The sequence below is a fragment of the Melanerpes formicivorus genome, unplaced genomic scaffold (assembly GCF_026170545.1).
Source record: "Melanerpes formicivorus ecotype bairdi unplaced genomic scaffold, bMelFor1.0.p_v2 SCAF_2, whole genome shotgun sequence".
NCBI classification, from domain to species: domain Eukaryota; kingdom Metazoa; phylum Chordata; class Aves; order Piciformes; family Picidae; genus Melanerpes; species Melanerpes formicivorus.
Genome location: NW_027142354.1, coordinates 19607126 through 19627834, shown reverse-complemented (window position 1 = coordinate 19627834; position 20709 = coordinate 19607126). Strand labels below are relative to the sequence as shown.

Sequence of the window (20709 nt, the reverse complement as noted above, 5' to 3'; positions counted from 1 at the left end):
ACTATTCCTGGTTTTACAAGCACACCATCCCCTGAATCCCTTTAATCTTCTCTGTATACTGGTGAATTCCAGGTAATGGAGAGGCACGCGGTGAGCTCAATTAGTTTAAAATCTTATCAGCGTAATTGGGCAGGATGAGCTGTATTAGCTTGCCAAATAAGACTCAACACTCTGAAGTTATTTGCTCAATTTCATATTCTTTCAAATGCAATTAAATGCATAACCACTACCAACTAGTATCAATTAATTAATGGGTTTCCAACATAACTGCATGTGATAGACATCACCAAATGACTCCTTTAAGATGACTAGAAGGTAGGGAAGGAAAATGCTACCATGAATACTAAACCTTCTCAGCAGACCCACTCACCTACAAATCATGTTCAGGAATGATTAGAAAAATGGTCAATGCTAAAGACTCTAGAGCACACACTGCCACACACATGGCTTCAGCATGGAGATGTGGCATGTTATTAAATCAGCATAATCTTGGTGAAAAGCTATTTACAGCAATGACCTTACTGCTCTCATTTGCCTTAAACAAACAACATTTCAATGACTTCATATTTCTGTTCAAACTCTTTTTTACTAGCTAAAAATTCTTCCCTACAATTTCAGCTAATTGAAGCTGAAACCTTTCCATGTAACAAGCCATTTACTCTGAGGGTTGTTTGCCAAGAAGTCCTGCCTGTGCTCATCAGCACACCACTGCTCTGTTTTCCTCCCTTCACCATGACAATAGCCTCAATCCAAGAAAAATGAACACATCAAAAGTATGCCCTATTTTCTTGCAGACAGCAATGCAGAAGCTAGACAGAATTATATCACCGACCATCCAGTTGTTGACATTCCAGAATACTCTTGCTATTATGCCATTACAAATGCCATTGTTTATAGCACCTGTAAACTCTGAATGCCTGTGGTCACCATAGAATGGTGTTTGGGTTGGAAGCAACTTTTAAAGGCCATCTAGTCCAACTCTCCCTGCACTGAGCAGTAACATCAATTAGATCAAGTTACTTGAGTTACTGTTCAACCTGACCTTGAATGTTTCAGGGATGAAGCGTCTACCACCTCTCTGGGAAACCTGTTCCTGTGTTTCACCACCCTCATTATAAAAAATGTCTTCCTTATAGCTAGTATGAATCTACCCTCTTTTAATTTAAAACATTACTCTTTGTCCTGCTGCCTGTCCTGCAACAGGCCCTGTCAAACAGATTGCCCCCATCTTTCTTACAGGCTCCCTCTAAGACTCAAAAGGATGCAATAAGGTATTCCTGGAGCCCTCTCTTCTCCAAGCTCAACAGTCTATTTTTTTGTGGCCCTCCTCTGGACCTGCTCCAGGTTCACGTGGACAAATAGATTTCAAGTTCTGAACCCCATTACTAGCTAGAAGAGGCTGGTCTGATCCTAACCATTTTTCCAATGTGTCCTTTGTGTGTTATCAGGGTACTGCAGTTATGATCAAAATTTTCTGCAACAAGCATTCATTTGACATTCATGACTTTCTAGGAAGTGTGTGTTTGGGTGGGATAAGTACGTGATTTGGGCTCCATCAGTACCCACTGATTTTCTTCCAAGACATGAGCACCTTTGAGACTCAGAAAGCATATCCTACCTAAGCAAATTCAGAAGCAACTAGAAATCAGTTGGTTTTTACAAAAATACTAGCTATAGGGTGTGACAGGTTAGACTAGATACCTTCCAAATACAAATAAGCTTAAAATGGTGAAGAGATGAGATGAAGCGAGATTTATTTTCATAAAATCATATTAGTTGAATATTCATTTTTAGCTATAATTTTACCTGAAGGTCTTCTGCTGTTTCTGTTGGCTTCTACTGTGCTTCCGTCCTTCACTGTGGGACAGTGTTGTTATACACAATTAAACACACTTCCAATTTGTGCTCCTGAGACTGTGGCAGCTGTACTTCAATAGAGGGTGAAGACAGACCAGATGGACAGGAGGTGAAGTGCTGTCAGGTTTTTAGGATCAAAGATGCCACAGAAATGCAAGCAGAACCTATACTTTATAAGGGAAAATAATGTCTTGACAGTCTGATAAAAGACACTGAGAAACTCCTCGTCCTCCCAGAAATGAACATCTGGGAAGACTGATATGGGTGCACTGTCAAGTAGTTAATCTTTTTTTTATCATCTTTTTTAATCCTTTTTTTTTTTTTAATGAGAAACTACACCAATCTAATCTGAATGAGGAAAGTCACCTTCCCAGGTGCTCAGTTTTATTTTCCCCAAGCAATAGAAATGAAAATGAAAATTCATTTTAAAAACATGAAAACAGCAACAGTCTCATGAAGGTGAAGAAAAAAAACAAAATCTTCAACAGCCCCACAAATACAACCTTCTAAACCCATCACATCCTTTAAAAATGAAGCCCTTATGACTCAGGCTGTTCAAACTCATGTGTGGATGAAGCATATTTTTTTTTTTCTCAAAGGCCAAGAGGAACTACAGTGACTTAAAAATTCAGTAAACACACAGCAAGGGCACACTTGAGAAGTGAAGGAGAAAGGGGAGACAGGGATGAAGTCAAGTTAACTTGGAGAATGTTTTGAGAAAAGAATATGGATGCTGTTATGACAGAACTTCTGGGACTGCCAGTCCTGTACATAAGTCAGTAACGAAAGAAGGTGCTGATGTGCAGATCAACATTGAAATCCATAGTACTTTTGGCAAAGCAGTGCCATTAGCTTTGTCCTTCTTGCTTTTTACACTGTATCTGTTTCACATGAATGTTTTCTAGTCATTACAGACCAGATGTTCCACACCCAAAGCAGTGCTAAGTCCTGTGAGAACAATGAAACTTTTTAACCTGGACCACAAAGCAGGATATCATGATTTTTCATGTGTTAATCTTTGTGATCCACCTGTGGCAGGGTATGAATCCCCTGATCACAGTGATGAACAACTCTTCACATTATCAGTTGTAGCTGAGCCAGAAGCAATGAATTGTGAGATGATCTGCTCCCCTGTCAGGTTTACAGATCTGCCCTTTGTGCTTATATTACAGCAAAGGTCTCCATTCAGATAGCTTGGCATTCGTCTGTCAGCTGGCTATAAATTGATACAAATAAAGGGCAGTATGCTTAGGAATGATGAATTCAAGTTTGGCAAATATTGACTGAAACAATATTTCAGATTATGGGGAGTTTGCTTGGACATTTCCATAAGCACCTGATACAGACTTAGCATCCATATACCACAATTCTCATCTGCTTTACAAACATTCCATCCAGCGACAGGAGCTCATTGCACTGCCTGCTCTGTAGACAGAGAAAGATTTGTCCTTGCCCCAAACAAGGAAATCTGAATTTCTACAGGTACAATTTTTTACTCAATTTCAAAGAGGAACAAAGTAAGCAAATCCTCTGTTGCTGAGGTCAGTGACCTGAAATCTACAGGGAGAGAGAGCTAGCAAGGATGGAGGAAACCTGCTTTCAAAACACATGGTGCCTCAGGGACACGTATCCTTGGCGCAGTCTTTTCTGTCAAATGAGATCAAGATGAAGACTCTTTTAGGTAAGTATCCTGAGAATTTGCCCCTCCCACAGCACAGTGTTTTCCCTGCAAAATATTATCAAAGACCCATGGGCTGTGTTGTCAAGAGTTTCCTATTGGAGAGTTAATCACAGAAATTATGTGAGAAATTAGGCAAACTGTAGGGGAAGTTCATCCCTCTTCCCTTTTGTGGTAACTTACAAATGTTATTACATGAAATGTTGTGATATGAGAATGCATTATTCTCTCAGGAATATCTCAGGGAAGTTGGAGAGAACATATCTGAAGTTAAAGAAATTTGGCAACTATGAGTATTTGCAGGGTAAGTGGCTGGGTTTTGCCAAGCACAAAAGCATTATGACACAGTAGAGAAGAACAAACCCAGAGCAAAGGCAAACTGTAATCAGTGCAGAAGGTAGTATTAAAACCAGGATCTTCTGTGGATTTCTATATTTCCCCAGTATCATGTATATTTTTCAGTTAGAAAGACACAGAAAATTTTTAAAAAGCAAGAAACAACATTTCCTGTTTGGGTAGCAGATTTATATGAGTATGACAGCCTTTTTCATTAGAATGCCACAAACACCAGAGACAGAGCCTTTCCCCCTTTACTTTCTTGAGGATGGTGGGAACATTTTGATATCATTGCCAAACCACACAGACACACAGCTATTTGTATAGTTTCTTCTGATGTACTTTGCCTTGCTTTCCATGTCTCTGGTGGGCTGGTTTGACAGGCAGCAGGAGGCTGGATTTCTCTGCTGCCCTCTGAAATGCACAGGCAAGAGGCTGAGTGGGATTTCATCACAATATCCCAAATACATTTTGTGATGATTCTCAAAAGCTTGCTCATATAAGAATGCTCTTGTGGGCTTTTTAAGCATTAGCCTGTCTCTTGTTTTGTGCCAGGCTGCAACAATTGACATTTCTACAAACCCTGCCTAACAGTAATCAGCGTGGACAAATGCAGGGACATGCTCTGGTAAGCAATGGACTCCCTACATTGGCTTTGCTCTACTTTACTCCCCAAGGGAAGAGGTACTCCAGGTGAGTCTTGGCTACCAGCACCCACAACTCCACTGCAGTGGGCACTCACCAGCTTAGGCTGGGGGTATTTAAAGATCATTTACGGCTCTGAGGTGAAGGCTGGTCTCTGATGTGAGGCTGCCCTCAAATCTGCTCCTCTGGCACACAGGCACTTCCCACGAGGAGGGCACCTGCCTGTGCACAGAAGAGCTCTCCCAGATTGGAATGAAATCCCACAGCAACCAAAAAAGTATCCCTCACCTTGACATCTACTTTCAGGTCGTGATTTGTATGACCTGTTTTCATTAATGTGTTTCCTCAGGGTTTTTCAGCCTAGTTCAGAATTCCCCCACTGTGACACAAGCTGTTTGAGGGCAGCAGATGAAGTGTGGGAACGGCTGCAAAGACATGTACCCTTTCCCTTTCCTTTTCTTCTTTTCTTAGTAGAAAATGTTTTTCGAAAAACAACATTAAGTTGGTGTTTCCTATGACTGCTCTACAACTAAAGATATAGTTTTCTCCTTTGGATTTGGGAAAAGGAAGAAAAAGACAACAGATAAATCAAATTCTTTACATTATAAACCTATGGGTTTTTTTCATTCTGAACTATGATTCAGAATAATTGAAAATCTTGTATGGATTAAGAATGGGAAGAAAGGAAACATTTCTGATTTGGTGAGGTATCACCCAATCTTCCCTCTTCCTTTTTTTTTTTTTCTTTTTTTTCTTTTTCCTTTCTATGGAATAAAATAGGTATTACACATACACACATTTTTCTCTTTTGCAACAGATGACAGCCTCAGAAGGAGCTGAGATCCAGAAACATCCTTAGGTTTTGAGACACCAGTGATGCTAGCACAGAGTGCTTCTGCATCTTGTATACATCAGCCACCAAGGACAGGACTTAAAACATGGTAGATACTTTAGAGAGTTTAGACTTCAGAGCACAAATACTCACAGGCTGTGGCTATCTTAAATGCTGATGTGAGTATATGCCACCACTTCTCTCATTTCTTTCGATTCAGGGGGCCAAGAGGGCCAATGGCATCCTGGCCTGCATTAGGAATAGTGTGGCCAGCAGGAGTAGGGAAGTCATTCTGCCCCTGTACTCTGCATTGGTTAGGCCACACCTTGAGTACTGTGTCCAGTTCTGGGCCCCTCAGTTTAAGAAGGACATTGAGACACTTGAACGTGTCCAGAGAAGGGCAACAAGGCTGGTGAGAGGCCTTGAGCACAAGCCCTATGAGGAGAGGCTGAGGGAGCTGGGATTGTTTAGCCTGGAGAAGAGGAGGCTCAGGGGTGACCTCATTGCCCTCTACAACTACCTGAGGGGTGGTTGTGGCCTGGAAGGGGTTGGTCTCTTCTCCCAGGCAACCAGCACCAGAACAAGGGGACACAGTCTCAAGCTGCGCCAGGGGAGGTTTAGACTCGAGGTGAGGAGGAAGTTCTTCAGCGAGCGAGTCATTTGTCATTGGAACGGGCTGCCCAGGGAGGTGGTTGAGTCATCGTCCCTGGAGGCGTTCAAGAGGAGATTGGACGTGGCACTTGGTGCCATGGTCTAGTCATGGGGTCTGTGTTGATAGGTTGGACTCGATGATCCTCGAGGTCCTTTCCAACTTAAGTTATACTGTGATACTGTGATCTTTGGCATAACCTACTCATAAAAACACTTTCTTTGGAAATGAGCATAAAATCTGCAAGTTGCTTTATCAATAAGCTCTAGGCTAGGCTGCAGTATGATGGGATTCCACTCACCCTTATCCCTGGTGTCATGCCAGAGTTCTGCCAGATTGCACTACAGATTGGAAGTTTCATTGGGTCAGAGAGAGGGAAAGCACAACAGAGATGTTGATGGTAAGATCTGGAGACCAGAATGCTCATGGCTGACAAGGAGCTTAGTGATGTCTAGGGCCACAATACTGGGAGACATGGCCTTGAAACATTTTGGGCAGAGGAATGAGTTAAGCCTAGAGTTTCATTTTCTAGGCCAATAATTTAATCTCTGAATAATCGTGATGACCACTGCTGACTTCGTTGGGGTGATAAAAACACCCCCTGCAGCAGGGTCTCCACCCATGCTTCAGCTGCCTCTCACATGAGAGAAGCAGGCTCAGGGGAGGAGAGATGTATGGCACTGTATGCTGTGCCGGTCCTGTCTCAGTGACCACAGCAAAGCCAAGGCTGAGATCTCAGATGTAGATTGATTGATCTACCTACCTACCCACCCACTTACTGATCTATCTATCTATCTATCTATCTATCTATCTATCTATCTATCTTTCTATCTTTCTATCTTTCTTTCTATCTATCTAATCTATCTATCCATCCTCTTGGAGACAATGCAGAACCATGCAGAAGCATTACACATTTCTGTGCTTCTCTCAGCTGGGTTCAAGAACTGTGAAGTAACAGATGAAAAGAAGGAGCTGTAGCACTGAAGCAGGTACAGTACTCCTCTGGTGTTTGGCAAATCTGGAAAAAGCAGTTACCAAGGTGGTGTAAGGAATGCCACAGAGAATAATAATTTCACAAGTCAATGAATTTTCCTATAAATTTCTGTAGTATTTGAGTCTGTTTCAAATGGGCAGAGAAATAGGGCTAAAAAGCAAGCAGAAAAGTACAAGAATAAATTTGTAGAAGCTAGAGAAATGTGTACAGACTAGAGAAGATCACACTCACAGAAATACCACAACAGAAATATTGCTAAAAACTGCAGGGTCTCCCCAAGACACAGCAGAGCTCATTTCCATTTCCAGTCATTACATGTGACACTTACACATTCATTCATTCTTCTGCTCTGTGGTAGGCTTGCTCTTAATTTTGTTTCTTTTCCTGGCAACTGTGTGGCACATGAACACAAATGCTTAGACAACTCTACAGGCATGCAAAACACAGTTGTCAGATATGTGTTTGTAATGAAGTTCAATCATCTGTTATCACTCATTCCCTCAAAAAATAAAGTGATTTCACATCACCATCTTACCCAGTTTGAATCACAGAGTCATGTTACAAGCAAGTGTACTTATCCTTTTCTAAGGGCTCATAACTTGTGGAATTTCCTATGTGCTTTTTGGTTGCAGCAAAGCACCAGTTAAGAATTTGTCTTACTGAAAATCAGGGTGGAGAATGCAGCAAAGCACTTAGGCACCAACTGTAGTTTTCAGCTTGAAATCCTCAGGACTACTCTCACACTTAAATTTCCACAAGATGTAAGCGCTTTGTTATATCAATTCCTGTCTAAAGGAGACGGCCCTGAGCAGAGCCTTTCAGAGAAAGGGGAGGAGAATTGGCCTGACAAACCCACTGCTGAAAAGAGGGAGGAAAGTTATGTTGATGTGTTGATGTGTGTGACAGAATGTCTTCTATTTGACCTTAAAAGCTTTTTGTGAATCATTTTCTCTCATGTGTTGTCAAATTAAAAGGCAATAGCAAGATAAGCATTCTGGTAACTACTGCATTTCTCACCAATATTCGTTTTACAGGTTGTGGGGGTTTTAACACAATTCTTAACAGGGTGATCCCTGGATCTTCACATCCACACAAAACCATAAGCATTTCAGGAAGTTTCAAACTTAACCATTCTTTATATTTTCTGCACTACCTGAGCATATATTTCAGTCTGGAATATAGAACAGTAGTTGAGTCAAAAGAAGACAACTGCACATTCTATGCTTAACAATACCCAAATAAACCAACATGATCATCATTAAAAGCACAGAAATTATCCTAGATATATATCAATTATATTAATTTCTGCTACAATCCTTTGAGGGTTTGGGGTTTTGCTTTGTTTTTAAATCAGTGTGCCACTGAAAGACACCTTGAAATTACTGCTATTCAGGAAAGCAATATAAAACCAAGTTTACAGCCAAAATTAAGTTACTGATTTCAGTTCCATAAGCAGAAATACACAAATGACAGAGCTCAGCATTTTCCATAGTGTACTTGAGTCAGGTTTCCAGCAATCAAGTGACACCTAATCAAATTTTTTCCTCTCAAAAATAATGATCTTGGCAGATTTTGCTAATTAACTTGCCAGGATTTGCTGTTTCTGTGGATATTTTATGCATTTGGTGATTGCTGGGTGCTGAGAGATACTTTTGTCTCATTGTCACATTTGCCCAGTTGCTGTGCTTGTGCCTGCTACTCGCACAATATTTCCAAGTGCACTGAAATTAGAGTGACGATGTGACTGTAGCGGTCACATTGCTGACTCTAGGGAGCAAGTCCTGCTCAATCCACAATATCTTTGCCTCAGTTTCCCAATCACTCCTAGTTCACACAGTTCTGCCTGGATGACTTCCCCTTTCTATCTTCAGCCAGTGTTGTTAGCCCTCACTTTCTCCTCTGCTGCTTTCCATGTTACATCAGACCACTTGGCCACTTGCTCTGCCTCATCTCAGGGGCTTCCTACTCTGGCTTCTAAATCTTTCTCTGGTAGCCTAGTATATCTAGTTAATGACTTATGAAATATTGTGTAGTCCTTTGCATGAAAGCTACCCCAGAATAATGCATTTAGGAAGAGTGGAAGATCCCAACCAAACCAACCAACCAATCACCCCCCCACCAAAAAGCCCAAAACCTAAGCCATCACTGCACTTGGATGGAAAGTGCCAAAAGAAAACTACAGTAATTTTGACTGTTCTTTCCAGGTGAGTAAGGTATCTTATTGGGGAAGATTAGATCAGAGCCCTGGTTCTTATTCTTAGACTGCATAACCCCTGTGAGTGTCATCAAACTAGAATAATCACACATGTGCCATGGAAGTATATTTGGGACATGGACAAGTAACTCCCAATGAAAATTAAGCCATTCATTTAGACTACATTAAGATGGATTTGCAAAGTACTTGCAATAGTGTCTGATCAAGTGCTCACAGGTCCCCACACAGACATTGTGGGCTGAGGCACTGAGAAGAGCAGTGGTCCCACCTAGTTACTGCTAGGAGACTGAGGTTAAGCATATTTTGTGTCATGTTAAGAAACAGAATAGATCAGGTTAAGAGATTAAGTAATCTATTTCACCTGCAGAGTCTAACTGATATCAGGGTCACTAGTGCCCCCCCTTACAACTTTCCATTGTGGTGCTCTAACTATAAGCACAGTTATTGTGGGGCAAAAATCCTCTAAGAGGCTTTACCATTTCAGCAAGACTTGTGTGAAGAGAAAGACTTTAGCAAGACATGTTTGTTTAGACTTCCATCTGGAGCAATTATTTGAGCATATTTTAAAAGCCCCCTTCCCATTAGTTCTTCTAAAGCATAGCCATATCAGCCATGTATCAGTATAGGCTGGGGTCTGACCTGTTGGAGAGCAGTGAAGGGGAAAAGGATCTGGTGGTCCTAGTTATGGAAGGTTGACCATAAGCCAGCAGTGTGCTCTTGAGCCCAAGAGGGCCAAAGCCATTCTGGGGTGTATTAGAAGGGCTGTGGCTAGTATGTCAAGAGAGGTTCTCCTCCTGGTCTTCTCTGTCCTGGTGAGGCCTCATCTGGGATAATGTACTCAGTTCTGGGCGCCTCAGTTCAAGAGAGAGAGGGAGCTGCATGAGGTAGTCCAGTGCAGAGCCACAAAAATTATTAAAGGAGTGGAACATGTTCCTTACAAGGAGAGGATGAGGGAGCTGGGGCTCTTCAGCTTGCAGAAGAGGAGACTGAAGGGTGACCTCATTCATGTTTATAAATACATAAAGAGTAAGTGCCAGGAGGATGGAGTCAGGCTCTTCTTGGTGGTGCCCAATGACAGAACAAGGGGCAATGGATGGAAGCTGAGGCATAGGAAGTTCCATGTGAACATGAGGAAGAAATTTTTCACTGTGAGGGTGACAGAACACTGGAACAGGCTGCCAGCGGGGTTGTGGAGTCTCTCTCTCTGGAGATATTCAAGACCCATCTGGACCTGTTCCAGTGTGATCTGGTATAGGTGGTCCTCCTCTGGCAGGAGGTCCCTTCCAGGCCCTAACATTCTGTGGTCTGTGATATTTCAGAATAACACAGGTCTATGCAAGGGATTTATGTGACTGACAAACCACAGTCCACCAGCAACCATTTTTGTGTTCATAAAGCTTCACCAGCTTACATATGCTGCATGACTTAGGTGCCCAAGAGAGGGTATCAAAGCTTCCTCTTCCACAGTTTCTTCCTTTACAGAGGTATGTATTCTAACTGGATTTTATGCCTACATATTTTTGTAGTACCCCTTTAACTGGTCAGTGAATTTTAAATACCAACTATATTTCAATCTAACATATTGATTATGTTTTAAAGTGAGTTGTGGTGTTTGCTACCCCACTACAAATTTTTTTTTCACTTTGATGTTAGCTAGGATTGTACTTAATATATTTTTGCTTTTCTCCAAATATAATCTTTATATTCATTTATTAACCTTATGTGCTTGATTGAAATGTTAAAGATTGGATTAATTTTCAGCATTTGATTTGTTCTTCTGACTTTGGGATGGCTGCCAAACATAGCCATGGCTGCTACCCTTGGATGGTGGCCTCACTTAATTATTTCCCTGCTGAAACTGCATTATCACAGACCAAATTCTATTATAATGACATTAAGTAAAGACCAGCATTAGTAATTTTCCCTTAGCAGCTGTTTTATCCTTCTTTCTTACATCACCTAAATCAAGAAAGATGTATCTTTTAATATTTTACAAGCTCATGAATAAACAGACCTTCTATTTTCCTTTATGTAAATATAACAACATCAGCACTGAAGTAATTATCAAATCACAGTCATTACCCTCTGTTCTTTATGAACTCAGTCTCCCAAACAGGACACATTTGAGCACAAAGAAGTTTAATTATATAGGGCTAAGGTTCATAATGTCACCATCCTTGGTTTACAGACAAGCCTTGGTATGTTAGAAAGTTTTAATAATATATTTATTATTTATCTGTAGAAATATGAAAGTTTTTAGCCACAAAGCTATTCAAAACCAGTAAAGATTGGAATGAAGTATCCTGAGGTGAAAAGGCAGAGCAAAATGAAAATAAGCCTAATTGAGAATGAATACCCTATAGGTTCACTGCTCACTGTTATCAACCCAACAACATGTGTTTTGGTTACTTATATCACAATCATGCCATTATGCTAATAAAAGGTAATGTCACTGTCTTTGAAAAAATTGTTTTCTTCTGTCAATTTGAGAAGAAAATAAGCTATAATGTTTGGTTTTGCTGTTAGTGGTGTGTTTTCAATGAAATACAACTTGGACAAATGCATCTAGGAAAGAACAGTCCCATGTATCAGTATAGGTTGGAGACAGACCTGTTGGAGAGCGGCCTAGGGAAAAGGGACCTTGGGGTCCTGGTGGACAGAAGAAACATTGTGCGCTAGCAGTATGCCCTTGCGGCCATGAATGCAAATGGAATCCTGCTGTGTATTAGAAGGGGAGTGGATAGTAAGTCAAGAGAGGTTGTCCTCCCCCTTTAATCTGCCCTGGTGAGGCCACATCTGGAATATTGTGTCCATTTCTGGGCCCTCCAGTTCAAGAAGGACAGGGAGTGCTTGAAAGAGTCCAACACAGAGCCACAAAAATGATTAAGTGGAACATCTCCCTTATGAGGAAAGTCTGAGGAAGCTGGGTCTCTTTAGCTTGGAGGAGACTAAGGGGTGACCTCATTAATGTCTATAAATATGTCAAGGGGAGGTATCATGAGGATGGGGCCAGGCTCTTCTCATTGATGTCAAATGATAGAGCAAGGGGTAACAGGTGTAAGCTGAAGCATAGGAGGTTCTATGTGAACTTATATAAGGTAATGCTTTTTCAGTGTAAAGGTTACAGAACACTGGATCAGGTTGCCCAGAGAGGCTTTGGAATCTCCTTCTCTGTATACATTCAAAACCCACCTGGATGTATTCTTATGTGACATATTCTAGGTGATCCTGCTCTGGCATGGGGATTGGACTAAGGATCTTTTGAAGTGCCTTTCAACACCTAACATTCTGTGATTCTGTGCTGCCGAGCAACAGAAAAATGATTAATTGTTTTATACTTCCACCATTCCAAAGTCTGCTCCCTCAGAACAGCCCCTTTCCCTTTAAGCTATATACATGTGGAAAATGAACCATGACAGTTTCTAACAGAATATTTAAAAAAAAATAACTGCAGAGGTGTTGATTTACCACTGAGAATGCAAACAGTTAGTGTTGGAGACAGTCATCCATATCCTGTCCTCTGCTACATTAATCCAATTTCATTTCAGCTGAGGGCAGTCTGATGTTCATTATCCTTCAAGAAGTTAGAGCTTGTTGGCCAAAGATATGTTCTTGAGGTAGTTATTATGCTTCTCAACATTGCTTCATAGTTCACTGTTGCACAGTCCCATTTTTAAAGAATCATTAATTTTTTTTTTAACTTTATCATTGGTTTAAACCCCTTGTACTGCAATTTAATGCCGAAGAATAAAATAAGCAACTGGGTAATACAGCTACGGCAAATGTCTACTTTGAATCAAATTTCTCTTTCTCAATTACATAGCAGTAAAGTCAGGGAGTTTAAAAAATTAGAACTCAAAAAAGACTTTCTGCATTCTTTTTTTTTAAAATAAGGATTTTATTACCTGCTCCTACACAACCTACAACCTTTACCTATCATCTGTGCCCCACCCCAAAGCAGAGACATTGTTTTGCACATTTTTGTGCAGCACATACAACTCTGCTGCCATATGTGACACTTTCCAACTGCATCAGAGTACAGCCTGATATAAAACCCACAGTCCTGGCCACATCAAGAGCTTTACAGTGCTTGGTGCTGTACAGAGGGAAGACCATAAACTTGCAACCTAAGCAACTAGAGCAGACATGTGCCAAAAGGACCAAAGTTCAAAGTGTGAAAGAACACAAGGAGTAAGGGGAAAAGTAAGGTATTCAACAGTTGTGCAGGTCAGCTCAATCTCCCTTCACCAGGCTGCACTGCCTACCTAAAAATGTCATACAGAAGATTCTCATTAGTACTTTTCTGACATCAAAATGAAAAATATTCACAAAACTATGCCACTCAAAGCCCAACCCAGCCCTCAGGTGCTGTACTTATTACAAAACTACTTGTAAGGTCAAGGATTGCTTTAGCTCTTTCACATACAGAGCTCTGGGAAAGAATATATACTGCTGCTTGGCCTAATAATGACATCGAGATATCCCTAAGTACCTGGAATTACAAATGTTCCCATTTCATGCAAAAAAAATCTACTTTCTTCTTTAATTCAACAGAAAAATACCTGGATGTAACAGGGTAGAGAATACTGATGCTAGTACTAGCTGAAAATCATTTCCCCCCAGCTGATGCTCTTCAGTGACAAGTCATCAAAATAGTTCTGTTTGTTTCCTATTATTGTTTGTATACAAGTCTGGTTTCTTGGGGCCACTTTAAAATAACCATTAGTGTTTGTCTGTTTCTAATTCTTTCCATAGGAGCTGTGCTCCAAATTTTGTAGCACTTCTATGGCTAAAGTAATAAGGAAATATACAAATATATAAACAACAGACTTCCTTCATCCTTTAATCCAGATTATATCAAAAGGCTAGTCTGTGGAAAGAGTTAATGATCCAATCAGTATAAAAACATATTACAAACTGGAATTCTGATAATCTGTAGGTGCCAATTTATCATGGAATTATACAGTTAGAGAAATGGAGTACTTTTGTATGATTCCTTTTTCTGTTCCTGTGGCCTCTTGCACTGAGCTCTTTAGCATAAACTCCTAGTTGCATTCAACAATGTTTTGAGTGAATGTTACTCAACAGGGTGGCCTTCAGTGAGGAACGTGGCAATTACGGGAAAAAAGTGCGCCACAAATAGGCACAAAGGGACTGCAAGACATGGGATCTCTTTGTGTTCTTTGTTAGCATGATGTTGGCAAGTTGTTTTCATGCAATTTATCTGTTAATGCAATCTGTATATGATATAATCCCTCAGTAGGACAACAGACAAGGAAACTAAAATGTCAATGAATCAGCGACACCCTGGTGAAAACTGCTGAAATGACAATAAACAGTGAATTAAGAACCTCTTGTTAAGGTTTCCTTGAGTCTGCAGCTTCTTTATCATTTGAATTCCTGCCCTACAAATGAAGCACCAATCTGCTTCCATTGCTGATAAAAATCAGAATTAGGAAACAACTGATACAGTATAGCTATACTTACTTAGTCATACACCTGCTTATTTGCACCATGTTAGACACTGTTCAGTCCCAAGAACCTTAAAGGAGAAATACAGTTAGCTGTGAAACAGGAACTAAACCGTAAGTGCTTGTCCCAACACATATCACAAGTTGCATTTGACTGTCTGTTGGGGACACTTGGAAACACATTTCAAGCTTGAGCTTTCAAATATATCTTGAAATGCGCAATTTAAGTGGGTTCTACTCTCTATTTCTCATGCCATTCTTCTTTCAGTGTATGATTTTCAGAGGCACACAGTAGCAAAAGCACACAATTTTACATAAAACTCAGTCAAAACAAGGTAACTCCTGGGCAGTCAGCTGTAACTCTGCATGTTTGCACGAGAGCCAAACAGCCACATAGCAGAACACATTGTGGTAAAGGCTGCATATGCCCAGAATTATGCCCCAAATATTGCCACAATATGTCCTTGCATGTTTTGCTCAAATCCCCCTTCCCCCTCCTTTCTGGAGTGGGTACTCAGACAGATCTGAGTAAGCGAAGGGCCAGGTCAACAGGTCAGGGAAAACAACTCAACCTGCCCTTATTGGGGTAAACAAGTGCACTCACCCATCTTGTGCAATGCTTGTGCCGTGCTTGCGCTTCTTCCAAGTTTGAGCATCTTCTGACCATATGCTCTGCTATTGGCTAATCAAGTGTGGGCCAAGTTTGACTATTGGCTAAATCCAAGCCTCGAGATGATAATAATAATAATAATAATAATAATAATAATAATAATAATAATAATAATAATAATAATAATACCAGGTTGGAAGAGACCTTCAAGATCATCGTGTCCAGCCCATCAACCAATCCAACCCACTAAACCATGGCACCAATATTATCCATATGTAAACAACATACTCTTTTGCTTTTTGTTATTAAGCTCTTGCTCTATTGCTCTAGCTACCTGGGAAAAGCCATCGTGCCTCACTTCACCTGGAAACCAGCAGAGTCCTTCGCATAAGCTGCTCTGAACTACAGCTAGTTTTGCGTCATACCCCAGTCATGCCCATAGGAAGGAGTTGCATAACCATGACCTGAAGGGTCCCTGTTGGCAAAGCCTCGCTAGCCAGGGAGAACTTGACCGAATCCTTTTCGGCAGTTCTAAGTGTCTGCCGTGAGCACGAAGCTGCAGACCTGAGAGCCAAAACGGCCCTCCGTGTGCTGCTTGCAAAGCCAGAGCCATGCCCAGCAGCCCCTGTGCGCTGGCTGCTGAGTCGTGGGAGAAGGAGCCGCCCGGTGCCCCACGCTGAGAGCTAAATGCCAGGGTGACTCAAAAGCACCATCTGTGCCCTGCTGAGACCGCCTGTGACTGTCCGGGACAGCCACAGCGTGCTGGAAACTCCACAGTGCCGCTGCACTGAGGGGACCGCCCAAGAGCCTGTTCCAAGTGAACCAGTATCCAGCGCACCCCCATGGAGCCCACGTTGCAATCCCGTGGCCGCGGGAGAAAGCTGCCTCCACTGCATCCGGAAGGGACCACATTCGGAGCCTTCGGCAGCGACCAGTTTAGCAACCAGCTTAGCAATGAGCTTTCGCCAGTTTTGGTTCTGTTTAAAGTCACTGCGCTGTAGCCCGCGTGGTATTGTAACTTGTGGATTACCTGCAGCAGCCCAATAATGCCCACAGTTATGATTCGTGAGTGAAAACTCGTTTAAATCTCTTTGAAAGACTCCTTTAAAATTGGATGTGCCTGACACCTAGGCTCACCGCTGTATACAGCCCCCAGGCGTTTTGTTGAGTCGTCCCCTGGTGGACAAGCGGAAAATTGCTCCTAGTTGTTTTACTGCATAACTTCTGTATTTTCTGATCTGGTTCAAAAATGTTAAACTGTACCAGTTTATGGGACTATATCCACAATTGTATACTAGAATCTGCATATATATACTGTTACAAGGTTAATAATAATAACTATTATTATTATTTAATAAATTAATAAGCATAACTATGACACACACTCCCACAGCTCTCTACATCAGGCTAGGAGAAAAATTCTCCTTTTTTTTTTGTCTTTGGAGGTACCAGAGGTGCCATACCATCCCTGTATCTTTGCTGTGCTGTTTTTTGAGATTTCCCCATCAAAAGCCCATCAGAACTGGCACAGGATAGTGGACAAGAAATGGGTAGTTACCATTAAAATAGCTGGTCCTATGCCTATACAAATAGAGCAGTCATGACCCTTTTTGCTACTCATTACATTTGGAGCCAAACACATAAAAAATGGGCTTCTGGAACTGTCATTATATTTATTTAACAGATAACTTTTCTCATACATTTTCTAAACAGACAATGTTATTTCAAAAAATCTGAAACAAAGTAATGATGAAAACCACATATATAGAATAACTTAAATATTTTTTCCTTTTGAAGATGATTGAAGCATAGGATAAAAAAACTGTATTCCATTATTCTGAACATTCTCCATAAACAGTATCTAATAGTTTCTCCATTAACTATTCAGATAATCAATATACACCAGATAAACCAATCTGGCACTGACTGGGTCTTTAGAGGAACAAACTGACTGGAAAAATGAGATTTCTCTAAAGAATAAACCTATAGAAATAAGATTTCTTAATGTTTTTGCATCCTTAATCCTATGTACCTTAGGTAATGCTTTCTTGAACTAACCTAGAGCAAATCTGTTTTACCTGAGAAAGGCCAGAATCTGCTGGTTCCACTGCTTATTTTAGCAAACAGGAGTAATAAACACTGGAAAGCATTAGGGATCATCCATAAAACCAACAATAGCCTACTGAGTCTCAGCTCCTGAGAAACCCTCCTCAGAGCTGCTTTTTACTCCTATAGAGGAATGAATTCAGTTCATTCACCCCAGAACAGACTGGTATTAGTTTCAGTTGGCTAAATCTAGTGTCTGTACACATCCAGACACTGCTTGCATAAGGACAGACTTATGAGAGTGAAGAATTTAATCTAGGGCAACAACACAGAGGCTGTGGTGTCAATCATGTGCAGAGGCTTACCACACAGTTCCTGTGGTAGCCCAGTGGTTACTTCTTAGACTGACCTGGAACCTAGAGAGCCCACTGTGCAGCACTGTGTGGACCAGAAGAGCAAAATGCATCTTTAACTTTGAGATCTCATGGCCTAGAATAATGTAATAAATACTTGAGTAAGACTGCAGTAAGTGGAGCTGTTTCTTCTCTTCAAGTCACATCCCAGCATAACCCCAGTGTCATAAAAGTACATAGATGTACATCATAATGTTCAATATCAACTATATAAGCAGACTAAATTTTGTTTAAGAAACTGAGATGAAAAATCACTTTCTTCCTGGTCTTTCTCATTATTACCATTTGTTCACAAAATTACTAGAAAACACTTCAATAATGTACACTCCATCTAAAATAACTGAGCAACTTTGACAATAATCAACTCCATCCTATCCTGAACTGTAATCCAGTCAGCCTTGGTATCTGCTTTTCTGAGAACGCCTTCTCTTTTTCGTCACTGAAATATTGCCAACCTCAGGTCTTATTGTCTACCCTAAAACCTCACTTCCTGTAGGCAACTAGAAGAAAATATTAGTTTCCCATTTCACACTTTCTAGGTCTCATAATTGCAGGAAAAGGCTTGAAATCATGAATCATACCAGTTTAAAGAAAGCAAATAAACACACTCAAAAGCACTTTTAAAACAAATTGGTCATTATTTTTATGACAATCTTATAATCTGAAGACAGGCAGGTGTCTGGCTCATGATTTCTAAGTCTTTGGGTTTCAAATATAGGAATTCCTCTTCACCTTCCTTTTCTTCTTCTACTTTTCTACTCTTGTATTTTGTATGAGGAACGAAGATGCCCAAATTTCTGGTAGAAATCATCTTCTGCACGATTCAGTGCTTCTTCATCTATGTAGACAGCTGGTCTCCTGGAAGCCAAAAAGTACTGCACTTTCCGCAGGCTCCATCCCATCACGTACTTCAACCAGCCACTGACAGCAGCTGTAGACCTGCCAACACCAGCGTTGCAATGAACATAGACAGTGTGTCCGTTCTCCAGAAGCCCATGCAAGAGGCAAACAGCTTGTGGCAACATCTGTATTCTTCCTAAGGTTAAAAACAAGGAACATTCATTTGCATTTGAGAAAGCTAAGTTGCTGGTTGAGATTACCGGTACACCTGTTGTAGGTTAAGGGAAACTAAGAGTTTATTGGTATAACCAAATAGAAAAGTCCTCCAGAGGCTAGAGAATCCCAGGAGGATGGGCAGCTTGTCCCAGGGTATCTTAATCTGTCATTCTAATCAGTTTTCCTGTATCCCTCTATTTAAGGAGGTGTACAGCCAATTCTCTCCTCTCTCCATCTCAGTACATGCATGAGCCATTATCTTCATGGTTTCAGGGGCAGAGGCTCTCTCCTGTGAATTTCCAGCTATGCCATTGGGCCTGCTGAAGCTGAGTGGGATTGAGGAGTTTGGAAGGCTCTGGAAGGTTTTGGCCCAGGTGAAAAACTGAACCTAATTTGTGAATGTATTCCTTTTACCTGAACACCTTTTGTATATATTTGTAAGTAGAATTTCCATTTAAACTTCCAATCCAGTGTGGAGCATTTTCATTTTACTCCTTGGGAAGGGGTAAAATATCTTTTCTGTCCTTTTGCCCTGGACAGTTCGTGGTTCAAAACCAGGACAATGCCTGGATGAACTGTGAGTCTTAATGGCAAACCTGACATACTTAGGATTTTTTTTTTCCTTTTCCTTTTCCTTCAAACCGCCTTCCCCACCCCCATCCCCAATTATCCTGTACCCTAACTTTGTTTTTTCTTGCAGCATAGATTCAGACCATTCAACGTCTGTAAAATGTTCCAAGTCATCCCTAAATATACGCTGTGATTAACACTGGATATGAGGGGTATATTCTTTTTTCACAGAGATTAAGAGAAGACAGCAAATTACATCAAATAGCACACCTTACTTAGCGTTAAATTTAGCAAGCCAAAAACTAAATGCTTTAGTACCAGAAGTTTGTGAAGCTGCATAGTGCTGCATTCAAAAACATTGTCGTGAAGACCATCACATCAATAACAATGGATGGAGGGAAAGTGGACAAGTATTTTTCTGCACAACTTAACTACAATCAAGTACTAAGAATATGGTTAAACACCACAGAACAGCCTTTCTCACTTTCAAGGGGATGCTTATACTGTATTTCCTGACACCTTTCTCCCTGTAGCTCTGGGAACTGAAGCTGCAAACATCAAAACCTAACTTTTCCTCACAGCAGGGTCAAGCACTGACACTGAGCCCTTTAAAATTGGCCACACTGGCTACAACAACCCCATGCAGAGCTACAGGCTGGGGTCAGAGTGGCTGGAGAGCGGCCAGGTAGAGAGGGACCTGGGGGTACTGGTCGATGGTAGGCTGCACATGAGCCTGCAGTGTGCCCAGGCAGCCAAGAGGGCCAATGGCATCCTGGCCTGCATCAAGAACAGTGTGACCAGCAGGAGCAGGGAGGTCATTCTGCCCCTGTACACTGCACTGGTTAGGCCACACCTCGAGTACTGTGTCCAGTTCTGGGCCCCTCAGTTTAGGAACGATGTTGACTTGCTGGAACGAGTCCAGAGAAGGGCAACGAAGTTGGTGAGGGGTTTGGAACATGAGCCCTATGAGGAAAGACTGAGGGAGCTGGGATTGCTTAGCCTGGAGAAGAGGAGACTCAGGGGTGACCTTATTGCTCTCTACAACTACCTGAAGGGGGGTTGTAGACAGGCGGATGATGGTCTCTTCTCCCAGGCACCCAGTACCAGAACAAGAGGACACAGTCTTAGGCTGCGCCAGGGGAGGTTTAGATTGGATGTTAGGAAGAAGTTCTACACAGAGAGAGTGATTGCCCATTGGAATGGGCTGCCCAAGGAGGTGGTGGAGTCGCCGTCATTGGAGGTTTTCAGGAGGAGACTTGATGGGGTGCTTGGTGCCATGGGTTAGCTGTTTGGGTGGGTTGGATTGGTTGATGGGTTGGACGCGATGATCTTGAAGG

General features: G+C 41.4%; 1 protein-coding gene across 2 annotated transcripts in view; it reads right to left on the bottom strand.

Moving 5' to 3' along the window:
• Positions 1-16749: 16749 nt before the first annotated feature.
• Positions 16750-20709, bottom strand: part of EPM2A (EPM2A glucan phosphatase, laforin) — a 43497-nt gene continuing 39537 nt past the window's right edge. The window contains exon 4 of one of the 2 annotated variants that reach the window (XM_068152458.1): positions 16750-18782. In XM_068152458.1, the coding sequence (XP_068008559.1) occupies positions 18502-18782 (281 nt within the window). In that variant the 3' untranslated portion in view covers positions 16750-18501. The remainder of the gene's footprint in view (positions 18783-20709) is intronic. The other variant, XM_068152468.1, reaches the window with a different exon arrangement.